At 69.6% G+C, this 15,636-nt stretch overlaps 2 protein-coding genes across 5 annotated transcripts in view; both read left to right on the top strand.

Annotated features, from left to right (window-relative positions):
* Window positions 1-803, top strand: part of WHRN (whirlin) — a 50,982-nt gene extending 50,179 nt beyond the window's left edge. For both annotated transcript variants that reach the window (XM_083806903.1, XM_083806902.1), the window contains one exon: window positions 276-803. In XM_083806903.1, coding sequence (XP_083663029.1) covers window positions 276-458 — 183 coding nt within the window. In that variant the 3' untranslated portion in view covers window positions 459-803. The remainder of the gene's footprint in view (window positions 1-275) is intronic.
* Window positions 804-1,159: 356 nt separating this feature from the next.
* On the top strand, window positions 1,160-15,558 carry AKNA (AT-hook transcription factor). Of its 3 annotated transcripts, none has more exons than XM_083806901.1 (20): window positions 1,160-1,451; window positions 6,008-6,461; window positions 6,595-7,412; window positions 7,836-7,910; window positions 8,439-8,625; window positions 8,748-8,899; window positions 9,009-9,068; window positions 9,245-9,357; window positions 9,615-9,854; window positions 9,934-10,107; window positions 10,410-10,623; window positions 10,713-10,819; window positions 10,987-11,433; window positions 11,729-11,902; window positions 12,205-12,302; window positions 12,459-12,578; window positions 12,661-12,759; window positions 13,010-13,135; window positions 13,229-13,379; window positions 13,655-15,558. In XM_083806901.1, the coding sequence occupies exons 2-20, from the start codon at window positions 6,170-6,172 to the stop codon at window positions 13,866-13,868; spliced, it is 3,861 nt and encodes a 1,286-aa protein (XP_083663027.1). In that variant the 5' UTR covers window positions 1,160-1,451; window positions 6,008-6,169; the 3' UTR covers window positions 13,869-15,558. The 3 variants fall into 3 exon arrangements, with proteins under 3 accessions (XP_083663027.1, XP_083663025.1, XP_083663026.1); XM_083806899.1 differs by having other exon boundaries at window positions 1,162-1,451; window positions 13,226-13,379; XM_083806900.1 differs by lacking the exon at window positions 1,160-1,451 and adding an exon at window positions 3,225-5,243 and having other exon boundaries at window positions 13,226-13,379.
* The last annotated feature ends 78 nt before the right edge of the window (window positions 15,559-15,636 follow it).

Here is a 15,636-nt window from a genome sequence, read left to right as displayed (position 1 = left end):
CCAGCAAGGCAGAGCTGAGCCTTGGTTGTTCTTGGCCATCCCAGCTGGCGCTGCCCTGTCAGCTGAAAGCCAGCGGTGTAGGGACGAAGCCAAATTCCTCTTCCCCAAAACCAAAACATCTCACTTGCACGATGTTAACGCTGACCCGGCAAGGAGCAGACCCTGCCTTGTCTCCCCTCCCTGTGCCCAGAGCCGGCTGCGGCTCAGCCCTGGGCCGAGCGGGGGGATGCGGATCCGTCCTGTGTTCCCCCACTAACCCCCCATCCCTGCCGCAGCGCGGGGGCTCGGCGCACAACTGCGGGAAGCTGAAGGTGGGCCACGTCATCCTGGAGGTGAACGGCACCGGGCTGCGGGGCAAGGAGCACCGCGAGGCCGCCCGCATCATCGCCGAGGCCTTCAAGCTGAAGGAGAAGGACTACATCGACTTCCTCGTCACAGAGTTCAACGTCGCCCTGTAGGAGCCCGGCGAGAGCCTCCGGACGGGCACCAGAAGAGACACGGGGACACCCCCATGCCCTCCCCTGCCCTGCCGCCACGCACCCAGCTGGGACCCGCTGTCCTCACGGGGCCATCCGGCCGTGGGGCAGGCTGAGGATGGGCACAGCTCAGCGCATGGCCTCCGCCAGGGCAGAGGCTGCATTCCCACAGGGCCAGGCGCGGAGGGCGGCGAGGCCGGGGTGGGAAGAAGGACAGAGGAGGCCGAAAGGAGCCGGACACCATGTAAATTGCTGGCGCTGTCGTTGTGTTCATACGGACAGAGCTTGTGCTTGTCGTTTTGCAATAAAGCTGTCGGGTTAAGAGGAGGCTGGTTTGGCCTGGCCTGGCTGGGCTCGGCTCAGCCTGGCTCGGCTCGGTTCGGTTTGGTTCAGCTTGGCAGGGCTTGGCCCAGCTTGGCTTGGCTGGGCTTGGCTGGGCTCGGTTGGGCTTGGTTGGGCGTGAATGGACTTGGCTTGGCTCTGCCTGACCCGGCTTGGCTCGGCCTGGCTGGGATGGGCTCAGTTCGGCTTGGCCTGGCTGGGCTCGGCTCGGATGTGCTCGGCTCAGCCCGGTTCGGCTCGGCCTGGCTGGGCTGGGTTGGGTTGGGTTGGGTTGGGTTTGGCTGGGCTCGGCTCGGCTCGGCTCGGCTCGGCTCGGCTCGGCTCGGCTCGGTCCCCGCTGCGCCCCCGTTGGCGCCCCCAGGGCGCTGCAGGCGCTGCATAAATTATGCCAATGAGCCGCTCTTCCGCCTCTGATTGGCCAGCTCCGGCAGGATATGCTAATCTACAAAGGGCGCGGCTTTATGCTAATCGCCCCCTGGCGGCGCGCTGCGATTGGCGGAAAGGGCCGAAGGGGGCGTGCCCGTGAGGAGCGCGGAGCCCCGCCCCCGCCGCCCAGCGCCGCGCTTTGTCCGGGCCGGGCCGGGCCGGAGGCGGCCGGGGGGGGGCCGGGGGGCGCCGGGCCCCGCCCTGCAGGTGAGGGGGGGCGGGGGGGGGGCAGGTACCGGGGGGCGGGGTCCGGGTGCCCCCCCCCGGCTGCTCCCCGCTGGGGGTACCGGGGGCTGGGAGGAATCGGGGGCACGGGGCGGGGGGCGCCGGGGGGGTCCCCGTGAGCGGCTCGGGGGGGCCGGGCGGGGCTGGGGCTGGAGGGATGCGGCTTGGGGGTCCCGGGGGGGGCGTTCACGGGGTCCTTGGTCCGGCTCCGGCCGCGGGGGGTGCTCAAAATCGCTACCGGGAGCGGTGCGAAGCCCCCCCGGGGGTTTGGGGTCCGGGCTCCCCCCCCCCCCTCCCCGAGGGACGTCGCGGGGCCGCCCCCAGCTCGGTTCCTCCTTGGGGCTCCCGGGCTGGGGCGTGCTGAGCGCCGCCACCCCGCCGCGCCGCGCTGCCACCGCTGCCACCGCTGCCACCCGCCATCCCACGCTGTGCCACCCTTGGGACCCGGCCCCGCCATCGCCCCCACCCCAAACCCGTCACCGGTGTCACCCACGGGACCCGCGCTGCGGGGGCCGGGCGCCGCCCGCGTCCCCCTGCCCGACGTGGCCGGGGGTCCCGGTGCCGCCGGCTGCGTGGTGCCGGTGGCAGCCCTGCACGGCCACCCCATGGCTCGGCCGTGGGTGAGAGCCCGCGGCTTTGTAGGGTGGGACGTGGGGATGGAGCTGCTCGCCCGGCCCTACAGAGCTGGGCTTCGGCCACCTGTAGGGTTTGGGGCCACCGGGGCACCCACCAGCGGTCAGGCGGTGACACGGCCCCGTGATTTCAGCTCCTTGTCCCCATGGGAAGGGGTGCTACGGCAGCAGCGGGTCCCGTCCTCTCCCCTCCTTCACACTCACAAAAAACTCTGGGGGCTTTAAAAAAAAAAAGCATCATAACCCAGGAATTATCCCCTGCTGAAAACAGGCGGCCCGGTGCCGAGTTTCGGCCAGGAGGACGGCTTTGAACCTGCCTAAACCCCAAAAGAGGCTTTGGGTGGAAGTGCCAGTGGGGTGAGAGCAGGGACCCCGAAAACCCAGCTCCTCCTGCAGGTGGCTGGGACGGGGCCGGGGGGGCATCGCCCCCGCTTTGACCCGTGCCGATGTGTGTTGCTCCCGGCCACAAAGAGGTTTTATTTTCCTGCCGTGCGTGCCCGCCGTGCAGTGCCCCCGGGCTGTGCGGGGAGGCGAGATCGGTGCTTGTCGGTCCAAGAGCCGTGCTTTTGGAGGTCCCCGTGCTTTTGGAGGTCCCCGTGATTTTGGAGGTCCCCGTGCTTTTGGAGGTCCCCGTGCTTTTGGAGGTCCCCGTGATTTTGGAGGTCCTCGGCTGCAGGCGGGCTGCCGACGTGACCAGCTTTCTGTCTGGGATGCGCCGACGTGCCGGTCCGGCACCACTGGGGGATCGCTGGGGTTAGTTTTTGGAGCTGCTGCTTTGCGAATGTCCCCGCTGCCGTGGGCCTGGAGCTCAGCCGAGCTGCTCGCCCGCAGCCCTTGCGAATGGGGCGCGGGCACGTGAGGGCTCACCGGGGTCTCCTCTAAACCCCCCCCCGTGCTGCCTGCTGTCCCTGAGTCCCCTCCAGGCCCAACGTCCCCACCCCTTGGTCTGCTGGGGTGGGGATGGGGGCGATTCGGGCGCCTGTCCCCTCAGGGACCGCTGCGGGGTCCCTGTGAACCCGGAGCTGCCCCCACAGCCCTGCCTGCCTTGGGGTTAAAGCCCCCCCGAGCCTCTCACCCTCCTGCCGTGCCCCTCGGCATGTCCCCACGGAGAAACCCGTCCCTTGGGGCGCAAGGACAGCTGTCCCTCCTCGCTCGAGGGACGTCACCTCCTCTCTGCAGGGATGGGGATGGGGTCTCCGTGCCCCCCCCTGTCCCCACAGCCCCCAAGGACGGCAGTGTTGCCCCCCCCGGCTGGCACCGTGGCCGTAACCAAGCAGGAGCCGCGGCGCGTCCTGGCGCGCTCGCAGGGGGGTAATTAATCCAGCCCGTTACTGTGTAATTAGTGGCACGCAGACGAGACCTTGCGCAAGCTCCTGCCTGCTATTGAAGCCGCAGCATGGCCCCGGGGAGGGGACATTTAGGATGGAGATGGTTTTGGGGTGCTGCGGGTGCCCTGGGGGCGGCTGCTCGTCGGTGACGGGCAGACCTGCGGCACCGACCCCGCTGCGGTGCATCTGCTGGGGGAAAGCCTCTAATCCCAGCCCCAGCTCTGCAAATCCCCCAGCATAAATCCTGCTGGAGGTGCCTGGATGCTGTTTCTATGCAACCTCTGTTGCCCAGCACCGACCCGGTCATCCCAAAGCCAGGCAGAGCTCTGCCAGCCCTGCCTGCCCCCTCCGAGCTGTCCGGGCACCGAGCAAACCCCAAATCCTCCCTTAGGGTCCTGCAACCTTCCCGGGAAGGCCGCACGAGGCTTTTTGCTATACACTGGCCAGGCAGCCCCGCTCTCCTCGCCCTGAGGCTCTTCCCCGTTCCCGCTGCCCGGGGAGGACGGGGATGCTGCGGGCTCTGCATCTTCTCAATGCGACTAAAGAGCAATTTTGGCTCCGGCCCCTCTCTCAGCTGGGACGTTTCCAAACGCAGATCCTGGCCCGCTTCCTGGCACGGCAAAAGAAAAGTGGCCTCGAGCCCCAGCGGGGAAGGGGAGCCCCAGAGTCCTGCGCCGCGAGGTGCCCTGGGGGGGGGGGGGGTGCCGCCGTGTTGGGGCGCAGGGGGTTAAATCGGCCCCCTCCACCTTTTGGGGAGCCCCCTGGGCTGCGGACCCCCAGGTGCTGCTGGTTTCTGGGCTCTGCTGGGCTGGGAGAGCTGCAGCTCCTCGGTGGTACCCGTGTTCGTCGCCTCCCCCCCTTCCCAGGCAGCATCCCCCCCCCGCGCTGCCCACAGCTGCAGGTTTGGGGTTTGTTTCCGAGTTCAGCCGCGTTTATCACCTTTCCAGAAAGCCCACCACCAGACGGCATGATGGGAAGAGAGAAAACCCTTTTTTTTTTTTTTTTTTCTTTCTTAAACTTCCCTTTAAACGAGTCGCTAGCAGAGAAAAGCCTGGCCAAAAATGATGTGGCCCTGGACTCAGCAAACCACAAAGCAAACGAAAACGATCCCAAGTGTGTATGTGTGTAGGGTTTTAATCCCACTTGAAAGCTTGCATTTTGGACAAGGAGCCAAAGAGAAGCGTGGAGGCCTCAGCTCGGAGACCCTGAACCCTCTCTGCCCCTCTGCATCCCCCCTGGGGCCGTCCCGAACGGTGCTTGGGGGATGCGGGGACGAGCGCTGTGGGGCTTCTGCCGGCCCTGCCCTTGTTCCCGTCCCAGTCCCCCAGACCCCATGGGGTGGAGGTGTGGGGCTGGGACCCCCAGGCCCGGAGGGTGGGACCGGTGGGGTGACAGGGGACAGGGCTGTGACACCGCCTGCGCTGCGTCGGCCCTATCCTGCTTTCCATGGGGGGGTCAGCCTGGCTGAATTTTGGGGCCGCTTGTCCCCACCGGTGACATCGGGGAGGTCCTCGAAGACCTTCGGCCCCGTGGCAGCTGCCGACGGTGCCGGGCATCCCCGCTTCGCTTCGGCGCCTCGCTCCCGGCTGGATTAGACGCAAGAAGAGATTTTTATTCCCCTGGCTGTGCCGGCGGAGGCGGTGCGGGGCTGGGCCGCGCCGCGCGGAGCCTGCTGGGCTGAGGGCGGCTGTGGCGGCCCGCAGGAAGCTCCGAGCACGTTTCCGACTTGGGTGCAGAGCTCCCGGCCCCGGGGGGGACGCGGCAGGGCTCCGGGGGCCGCCGTGGGGACCTCACGGTGACGGGGACGCGCTGAGGTGGGTGTGGGGGGGGTGGGCTGCGAGCCCCCATCCCCGTTTGGGGTTCCTGCCTTCCCGCTTCGCGCCCGTCCCCAGCCCCGCGTGCACCCCCAGCCCCGCAGCCGGGGGGGGCTCGGGTCCCACCTCCCCTTAGGACCTGGGCTGCTCCCAGGGCTGGGGGCTCCGTTCCAGCTGCTAGAAAAACCCCGGAGAGCCTCGTTCCCCCCCCCCCGCCGCGGCCAGGTTTTGTCCCGCTGCTGCTATGGGAACGCCGGGACACATCCTGCTTTTAGGGCCCCGGCGGAGCAAGCGCGCGGGGCCTCGGCGAGGCAGGATTTGGGTCCCCCCCTCCAACCCCGCTCCCCCCACGCTCGCTGCTCCTCGCCCCCAGCCCCAGCCTGGACCTCGCTGCCGCGGGCTCATGGCTGTTTGGGGTGGATCGGAGCCCACCGGGGGCTTGTGGGGGGTTTGGGGGTCCCCAGGCCAGGAGAAATGGGGCCGGGGCTGGTGTCCTGGGGGGGACGGGGATGAACGTGGGGGTGGCAGCGCGGGAAGGAGGTGATGGGATGGGGGGAGCACTGGAAACCCCCCCGGCGCGTTCCTTCCCCTGGGATGTGGTGTGCACACCCCAGGGTGCCACGGTCCCCACCATGGGGGCGATTCCTGTCCCCGGGGACAGGGAAAAGCCCCGGCAGCGGGTGACATCTCCGTGCGGGGAGGAGGGGGGACCTCGAACAGAGCCCGCTGTGTCCTGCTGAGCATCCTTCCCTCTCTCCCTCCAGGATGCTGCAGCGCTGAGCGCCGCGATGTGACCTACATTCGCCGCAAGGAGGTCCCCAGCCCCGGCGGGCACCCGCCCCTCGCTGCCACCCTGCCATGAAGCGGCACAAGTGACAAGGGACAGCGTGGCACGCCGTGCCCTGCCCTGCCCTGCCCTGCCGGCCATGGCCAGCTCAGCGCCGTGGCTGCGCTGGACGCAGACGGACCTGGGCAGCAGCTGCGAGGAGCTGAAGCGCTGGGAGGAAGAGGAGGAGGAGGAGGAGGAGGAAGACTTTGAGAGACACATGGGCGAGAACGGTGTCATCGGCCTGGAGGAGGATGGGCTGGTGGCTGTCACCAGCCGGCCGGGGAGCTCCCGTTTCGGGGAGGCACCCGCCGGCAGCATGGACCTCAGCGACCTGCAGGACTCGGGCTCGGAGGAGTGGGGCCGGGAGGATGCCGGGAGCCCCCCATCGGGTGAGTCCTCTCCCGCTGCCCCAAAGCCCTCGTGGGGGGGACCCGGGCGTCCCGGGACACCAGGAGCTTGCCCTGGGCAGCCAGGGGGGCGTGGGGACGGTGCGGGCTGGCTGGTGGCAGTGGCGCTTTGCAGGTGACGGCGAGGACCTGGACGAGGGGTCCCCAGTGGAGCCGGCTCGCTGGCACCCACGGCAGGACCTGACCGAGGAGGAGGAGGAGGAAGGGGAGGAGGAGGAGGAGGAGCGGGGCAGCTCCATGGAGGATGAGCGGCTGGAGGGGCCCTGGGGGGCAGAGAGCGATGGGGAGCTGCACCCCGAGGCAGGGCCCCTCCAGAAAGCCCCGGGTGTCACCACGGATGGCGGTGACACCTCGGGGCCTTCGGACACCAGCCCCGGCCCCGCCACTCCCTCAAGACGGCGCCGGGGCTGGGGCAGGGCCGGGGACACCCAGGGGAGCCGCAGGCAGGGCTGGGGCCCCAGCCAGAGCCGCTCAGCGCCCCAAAACACCGCTGGCAGCAGGGCTGAGCCCGGCCCCAAGCCCGGCCCTTTGGGGAGCCCCCAAACCCTGCACCAGAGGCCCCGGGTGCCCGAGCCCGGCCGGCTGTCGCGGTCCCTGAGCCCCCGGCGGCACGCCGGCACCAAAAAGCCGAAGGAGGCCACCGACGGGTGCCGGTACGGCCGGGGGCAGCTCAACCACCCCCTGCCCGACCTCTCCAAGGTGGAGGCGCGGGTGAAGTTCGACCAGAGCTACCGCCCGCCGCCCAGCAGAGCCCTGCCCGCCCGCGCCAGGACCCCCGGCGGCCCCCTCATCCCCAAGTCCCCGGCCGAAATCGTCCGGGAGGTGCTGCTGAGCAGCGGGGAGGGGGCCCCGCCGCAGCCCCCCGCGCCCCCCGGCGTGCCGCAGGAGCTCAGGTCCCCCCGGCAGGCCACGGCGCTGGTGCAGCAGCTGCAGGTAAGGCCCAGTTCTCCCAGTTTGGGGCTGTACTGGGAGGGGCTGCGGGGGGACCTCGGTCCGCGAGTGGAATGGCGTGACCCCTCTGGGGAGCTGCGGCGTGGGGGTGTTGGGTCTGGTCTCCTCTTCCCTGTCCTGCGAGGACCCAGCACCTCCAGGACTGGAGCCAGGGCTGCTCGTGTCCCCCCTGGGCTGCTCGTGTCCCCCCCATTTGCTTGTGTTCCCCCCCGGGCTGCTCGTGTACCCCCCGGTGCCCTCCTGTCCCCTGGGAGGAGAGGGAGGCTCCCGTCCCCCCCACGCAGGGAAGTGAGGCCACATTCAGGGCCCCTTTCCCCCCCCCTGCACTGGGATGCCTCCTGCCACCCCACCCCGGTGGCCGTCCCCATGACACGGGGACGTGTCCCCCCCGCCCCGGCTCCGCAGGACGACTACCACAAGCTGCTGACCAAGTACGCCGAGGCCGAGAACACCATCGACCAGCTGCGGCTGGGCGCCAAGGTGGGTGCTGGGTGGGACCCGGGGGGACACGTGGGGGTGGCACTGCCCGAGGGGACACGCAGCAGTGGCAGCGGTGCAGCTGCGCAGCGCCTCCCCTGCGGCCCCCGCGCCTTCCTCCCCCAGCCGCGCTCTTCCTCCCGACGGAGCTGCGGTTGAGGAAGGGTGGCGGTGGGGACGGTGACAGCGCTGTCACCGCAGCGAGTCACCCTTCCTCCCTGCGCCGGGGCGGTGCCGAAACCTCCCCAAGATGGCCGGGGAGGCCGCCGCAGGGCACCAAAATGGCAGGAAGCGCCGGCGGGGCCGGGGGTGTCCCCGTGTCCTCCCGCGCTGAGGCAGGGCACCCGGCGGTGCCCAGGGTGCCACGGGGGTCCGGGGGGCACCCATGGGTGCGACACTGCGCTCCCAGGCTCTCACTCAGAGGGGCTCCGTGCCTCAAAGACCGGGTGCCGTCCCCGTGGCACCTTCGTGTCGGGGTTTGGGGTTTGGGGTGCTCTCCCCGGGGTGCCCGAGCCGTCTGTCCCGGTGCAGGTGAGCCTGTACGCCGACCCGCCGCGCGCCAGCCGCAGCGCCCACGCCGGCACCCTGGGCAGCGGCTGCAGGGTGATGGCCTTCAGCATCCCGCGGGCCAGCACGGCCACCGTCAGCACGGCCCCGAACCCGAATCCGGCCCCGAACCCGAATCTGGCCCCGACCCCGCCGCTCTCGGTGGATGGAGGTGGGTTGAGCGCTGGGGGGGTCGGCCATGACCCAACGCATCGGGGCCCACGGCTTGCCCCAGAGAGGGGGAAGCAGTGCCGGGGGGGTCACCCCAGCAGCATCACCTTGTGCTGTTTGCAGATCTGGGACCGGCCGAATGGGGGGCGTCGCAGAGGCCCCGCTCGCCCCTCTCCTCCTCGGGGGGCTGCCCCACGTGCGCGGGGCAGTGCCGGTGCCCGGGGCCCCAGCTCACGCGGACGCTGGCGGGGCAGACCCGCAAGCTTCAGGCACAGGCAAGTCCCGCGTGGCCGTGGGGTGGGGTGGGGGGGGTCAGACCTGGACCCTCCAGCAGGAGCACGGAGCGGGCTCGTACCCCGGCTCAGCCCCTGCTCTCCCAACCAGGTGGAGTCCTTCGAGGGCTGGGTCCGGGCAGGGAGCGCGGTGCCGCAGGAGCAGCTCCAGGTGCGTCCTTCCTAGGGCCGCGCGGGTGCCCGGGCTGGCTGAGCCCCTCGCTTTTACCCCCCTGCTGTCCCCAGGGGCTCCATCCCCATGCCGGGAGAGGCAGGGTGCAGCCCCAGCGCTGAGGGGGGTTTTGGGGCTGCGTGGGGCCGAGCTCTCAGGCTGCCTTTTCGCTGCAGCGGTTCAGGCGGCTGAAGGAGGCGCAGGACGCGCTGGAGCGGGCGTACCTGCGGGCGCGGGAGGAGCACGGGCGGCAGCGCCCCGCAGCCTCGGGGGACTTCGACCCGGAGCGGTGAGCGGTTCGGCATGGGGCACACGGGGGGGCACACGGGGTGGTTCCTGGGGTTGTGCTGCTTAATTGGCCCCCGGCTGTGGGGTGGGAGCGCTCTGCTGGGCTCCTGCTCGTTGGTTCTGGCTGTGTGCGTTTCCTGGGGGTGCCGGTGACCTGCCAGCAGCACCTCAGCCAGTAGCACCCCAACCCCACTGCTCCAAGCCCTTTGCAGGAGCAGCCCCCCCAGGCTCGGTGTCCTGATGGGTTCTGTCTTTCAGCGCGGTGGAAGGAGAAATATTCTGCCTGGGGATGCGCCTGGAGGAGCTGAAGGAGCGGCTGGAGTGGGCAGCACGCCCCCCGGGCTCCCCGCGCCCCCAGCTGAGCCCAGCGGTGACCGAGGCTCCCCCCGGCACCCAGGGGACATCGGGGGATGGCGAGATGGTAGCAGGGGGGCTGCCCCGGCCCCTCTGGCACAAGCAGCTACGAGCGGAGGATGACTTTGGGGACCTGCTGGAGCAGTAAGTGCCCCTCATGGGGGTGTGGGGGGGCAGCTCCCGGCACCCCAAACCCGCCCGCTCCCGCCTGCGCCTCTCGCAGGTACCAGCACTTCAAGTCCTTGCCGGCATCGCTGAGCCTGGAGCACCTGAGCCTGGCGGGCAGCGGCTCCCTGGAGGAGGCGGATGGCCCTGTGGCAGGGGACGGCGACCCCGGGCAGGTCCCCTGCAGGGCACGGTCACTGGAGGAGGGGACCGACCTCGAGACCTCCCCCTCGTAAGTGCTGCGGGCGCACGGATGCCCCGGCAGGGTGAGCGTGAGGGCCCGGGGAGGGGTTGTGTCTCGAAGCAAGCTGGCTGCCCATGCTCCCCACGTGGCTTTATAGGTTGGGTGCGTTTAGGAGCCGTTGGACATCGTTTGTTTGGTGTGCTGGGTGTGGGCGCACGGGGATTGAATCCCTTTGGAGACCAGCTGGCTCACGTGGTCCTCACCGGCATCGATAGGCTTCAGGGTTAACAGCCTCCGTGGGGCAGCTGGCTGCTTGGCCCCGCTCCTCATCCTCTGCCCTCTCCCCACAGGCCCCCCCCGCAGAGGAGAGCAGCGCCGCTGCCCCACGGGGACCCCCTGCGGCCGGAGGGGACGCGTGGCCACCACCAGGAGCCCCCAGCTGCCCCCCGGCCGCCACCACCGGCGCTCCCCGAGCCTCTGCCAGCACAGCTGCCCTTGTCCCGGCACAGCAGCGGGGCGGGCACCGCTGCCACCCAGCGCCGTCCCCTCAAGCCCTGCCGCCAGGTGAGCGCTGGGGGCGGTGGGTCCCCGCTGGCCGTCACCCTGCCGGGGTCTCCCAGGGGTGCACAGCACCAATCCTGCTCCCATTGCAGGAGCAGCGCATGGTGTCGCCGGAGACGGACAGCGGCTTCGTGGGCTCGGAGGCCAGCCGCGTGTCCCCGCTGGTGCGCACCCCCGAGCATCGTCCCCTGGGCACCGGGTACGGCCCTGGCACCGGCTGCTTGCTGCATCCGATGGGGTTTGGGGCACGGGAGGGCAGCGGGGTGCGGGGAGAGAGGCGGAGGGGAGCAGGGAAAAGGGGTGCTGGGGGTGTTTGGGGTGTGGGTGGGATGTGGGGGGCTGTCTGCATGCCCTGTCCCTCCCCAGGACGCCAGGCTCGCTGGGACCACCCGCCCCGATCCCTGCACCCCTCCGTCCTCCGCAGAAGAAGGATGCACAGCCGCTGCCCCCCGAGAAGGCGCTGATGGGCACCTACCCGTCCCCCAGGCACCTTCCCCCCCGGGGCGGCGTTGGGGGGCCCAGCCTGCCCCCCAGCACCGCCTCGCACAGCAGCTCCCCCCCGCGCTGGGCCGAGAGCCTGGGCAGCGAGCTGGGACCCGACGGTGACGGCGGCGAGCAGCCGGCACCCGGCGCTGCCCTGCGCCCCCCGCCGCCGCCTTCACCGCCCCCTCCCTGCTCCCCAGCTCGCAGCGACTCGGAGGGGGGGGGCAGGAGCTGCGCCAGCGCCTGCGGCCCCCTGCCCGGGGGGGGCACCGCCTCGCCGTCCCCTGCCCCGGCTCCCTGCGACCTGCTGGGCTCCCGCGTGGAGCGCGAGTGAGTTGGGACGGGGTGCGGGGTGCGAACGGGAAGCGGGTCCCTGAGTTTATTCCTTGGGTTGGTGGGTTTTTTTTGGGGGGGGGGGGGAGCTGGGCTTGGGAGAGCAGCTCCTGGGTAGGGCTGAGACCGGCAAACTCGTGACTCTTGTGGGCTGGCCCAGCTCTGCGGGCATGCCAGCCCCGGTCTCATTTTGAGGGTGGGCATCAGCCGCGTCCCGTGGTGGTTATGGGGACGGGTTGTGGGGCTGGGGCTGGGGCCGGCAGCCCCCCCTCACCGTGCCTGTCCCCCGCAGCCGGGCCATCCGGGCGCTGCGGGACGAGGTGTGGCGGCTGCAGCGGAGGCTGGAGGAGAGCCTGCGCCGGTCCCGCAGCTACCCCGAGGGCAAGGCCGCCCCGCGGAGCGCCCAGGCCAGGAGGCAGCCGGCGGCGAGAGGACCCTCGTCCCCCCGGGACGCAGCGCCCGCGGGGTAGGTGGCACGGCAGGGCCCGGCTTTTCCCCACATGACAGCGGGACCCAAGCCCGTCCCGACAGTGCTGTGGGACCTCGGGAGGGGGACAGCAGCCTGGCCGTGGGTGGGGTGGGGAGGGGACACACAGGGGTCCCCAGGGATGCCGTGAGAGTGGGGTCAGGTCCCTTGAGGTGCCCCCCTCCCAGCAGCACCACGCCGGGGGTCACAAACACCCCAGTTTTCTCCCCGTGACTCTGCTGCCGAAGTCTGGGCCCTGTTGCGGACCCGGCTGGGTGCTGACAGCTCCGTGCCCTCCGCAGGGAGCCGAGCCCCCCGGCACGGGGCAGGGTGGCCCCCGCCGCTGTGACAAGGGGCAGGTCGGCATCGCTGCCGCGGGACAGGACCGAGCTGGACCTCAGTGAGTGGGGACCGTGCTGGGGCGGAGGGGGCGGTGGAGAGGGGCTGCTGGCTGGGCCAGGGGGACCAAGGGGACCGGGCACGTCCCGCTGACCCCATGGGACCCAGCACGGCCCACGGCCAGATCCTGTGACCAGCCCCACTTCCTCCCCTGCAGGCTCCGAGTCGGGCCGCTCGCTGGCTGGGCACGGGGACGGGCGGCACCAGGGCACCCCGGCCACACAGAAGCGCTCTCGGAGCCCCCCGGGCATGGGGACGGTGCGGGGGCAGTACACAGGTGGGTGCCGGGCAGGCTGACCCCACACGGCGGGTGACGGGGTGCTGCCGTACCCTGGCCGTGCTGACACCGGGATTCGCAGGGACGCGGTACCAGGTGCCACCGCCCGCCACCCCGGCACCCCGAGGAGAGCCCAGCACCCCGGGGTGCCCCCAGTGCCATGGGAGCAGGACGGCATCGGGTGAGCATCCCTGGCCCATTCTGGCTGCTTCCCAAGCCTGTTAATTAATGACTTCAGGCATTAATTACTTCATGCACAGGGAGCTGGGGCTCTGCACGCTGTCCCTTGGCTGGACCCGATGGCAGAGCCGTGGGTTCCTGCGGGGAGATGGCTTTGGTGCCCACCACGCTCCCTGCTGCGCTCTTCCCAAAACGCCTCGTGCCTTCTCCGTGTGCTATTTTCTGGACCTGTTTCCTCCCTCTCCCTGCAGCCGGTTCCCCGGCGGGCGACGCCGTGCGGCAGCCCCGGCAGAGCACCCCCAGGACACGGCGCTGCCCCACGTGCCGGGCACCCCGAGCCGTCCCCACGTCGGGCAGCAGGGACGGAGCCGCGCACGGTGCGTGGCAGGGGCTGGCCCAGCTCTGGGGGGGGGGGACAGGGACAGGGGACACCCCCTGCATTAACCCCAGCACCTTTCTCCCCACAGCAGAGCTTGGCACCGACGCCGCGTCCTCGCCGGGCTCCCGTCCCCGTCCCCGAGCCGAGCCGCCGGAGCAGCCGGGACTGTGGTACCTGGCGAGCGGCCCCCCCGTCGGCTACCTCGCCCCCGTCCCCCTCGTGCCTTACGCGCCCCCCCTGCTGTAAGGATGCTTTGCACCGGGGGGGGGGACACCAACTTGTCCGGGGGGGCCACAAGCACCCCAGGGCTGCCCCACATCCCCTGGCGTGGCCACGGACCCCGGGCACCGGGGCTGGGCTGTGGGAGAGGGGTCCCAGCAACTTCTGGGGGGGCTGAGGTGTTGGGGGGGGGGGAGATGGGTGAGATTTGGGGGGATTTAAAAAAAATTGAGGGGAGCAGACTGCGGGGGTGCAAAGCAATGTGATGACCCCTTCTTCTTCTTCTTCCTCCCCCCAGCTACTGCTCCCCGGCCGTACCTACCTCAGCCCCGGCCCCCCCGCAGCGCCCCCCCCTCGGCCTGCCCCTGGCCGACCTGGAGGAGCTGCAGCGGTCGCTGGGCCGCGCCGTGGAGGCCGCGCAGCGCGCCAGGCTCACCACCAAGAGGATGGGCCGCTCGCTGGCCTCCGAGCTGAGCAGGGCGCGGGGCCTGCGGGGGTCCTGCCTCTTCTGAGGGCCCCCCCGGCCCGTCTCTGGGGCAGGAGGACGAGGAGGAGGAGGAGGAGGAGGAAGGCTGTCCTCCCGTCAGCATCCCCGCAGTGGATGCTCGCCACGAGATCTGGAGCCGGAGGCGTCTCCGTGGGGCTCTGGAGCTGCCCCGGCCCCGTCCTGCTCGCTTTATTCCTCCCCTCCTGCACCGCTGGGCCCTCTGTCCGTCTGTCCGTCCGTCCGTCCGTCCGTCTGTCCGTGCTGCAGGAAGGGGTGAGGCCACGCACACACCGCGCCGAGGGCACAGCCCCCCCAGGGGGACGTGTCCGTGGGGCTGCCCCGAGCTGGGCACCCCGAGGCGAGGCTCGGACTTTGTGTAGGCCCTACCATAACACGGGGCCGGGCCCCATTTGCGGCTGCGTTTACCCCGGTGCCATGCCCGTGCAGAATTAGCCATTTTTTTTTTGCAGCCACGTCTCGCTGCTTTGACCATTCCAGCTGTTTTTAGGGGGTTTTTTTTTGGTACGTTGCAGCTCACCGGCTGCCCCCAGACCTCGCCCCGGCAGCGCCCGCACTTAACCCCCACCCTGCTGCGTCGCGAGCCTCTCTTTTGGGTCCAAACCTGGGTTTTTTAGGTACTGTCCCTGCATTCCAGCCCCTTTGGGCACCCTGCTGGGGCTCAGCCCCCGCAGCTCAGCTCTCCTGCCCTGTGCTTTCTGCTCTGCCTCCAGTCCTGCCCGGCAAAGCGCCGCGGCCCCGCTTCATGTGGCTTTCCCCAGGCTCCGGTGGGGCTGTTGGCTGTACAATAGGGCTGTGTGTGTAGGTATCTATTTATAGGTACGTATATGCGGTTCCTTTTTAATTTCCAGCAGGATCCCGAGGGCATTCGAGGGCTTTTCCTGTAATTTATTGCTGCCGCTCTGAAGCGGCCCCTGAGCGGGTGTCTGGCGGTGGGGATGGGGGTGCCGGGGGGTCTCTGGGGTCCGGCCCTGCACGTGGCTGCCTGTGCCCGTGTCCAGGCAGAAAAAGAAGGGATTTCGTGTTTTCCTTGGGATTTCCAGGGAAAGTGGGCTGGTAGAGGGAAATGAGTCCGGTGAGACCCAGACGTGGGCAGGATGCGGCCCCGAGGCGGTCCCAGGTGGTTTTATAATAAGATAACATCTGATTTTTAGCAAAATGGTTGGGATCAGACGCCTTGTGCAGCAGCACGAGCTCCCCAACGAGGTCCTGTCCCCAGGTTGGGGACAGCCAAAATCCCCTCCAGCCCCCCCCCTCCCTGCTCAGAGCCTCCCACCTACGTTTGTGTAGGACCTACCTGAAGTGCCCGCCTCAAGCTTATTTATTGTTGAACTTTCTCATACAAAGACCCGTTTCGGGGGGGGATCGCTCGCGCCCAAGGCGACTTTACTCAGGTCGGGAGCCTCCCCGAGGGCTTGCAAAGCCACCAAACCCCTGTCCCGTTCCTGGGGCCACCCCATGGGGCCGGGGTCGGGCGCTGCGGGCATCGCCACGGTGCCCAAGGAGAGCCTCCGGGTCGGGGGGATGCCCCCAGCCTGGCTTCAAAGAGCCTGAAATGCAGCGGCGAGGAGCAAAGATGTCGTTTTTTTTCCCCACGTTTCCTATTTTGTGATACCCAACAGAGCCATCCAGATGGTATTTTGTAATAAGATAATTGCCTATTTTTTAACGAAATAAACGCGGTTGTTTTGCTTCTGGTTTTCCCTCTCGTTTTTAAGCTCTCTCTTCGGGACGCTGCCCTCGGGGTCACCGCTTCGCCTCGCCCCGGAGGGCGT

The sequence above is a fragment of the Anser anser genome, assembly GCF_964211835.1.
Source record: "Anser anser genome assembly, chromosome: 21".
NCBI classification, from domain to species: Eukaryota; Metazoa; Chordata; class Aves; order Anseriformes; family Anatidae; genus Anser; species Anser anser.
The sequence above is the reverse complement of the archived record's forward strand: the minus strand, read 5'-3'. Positions and strand labels throughout refer to the sequence as shown.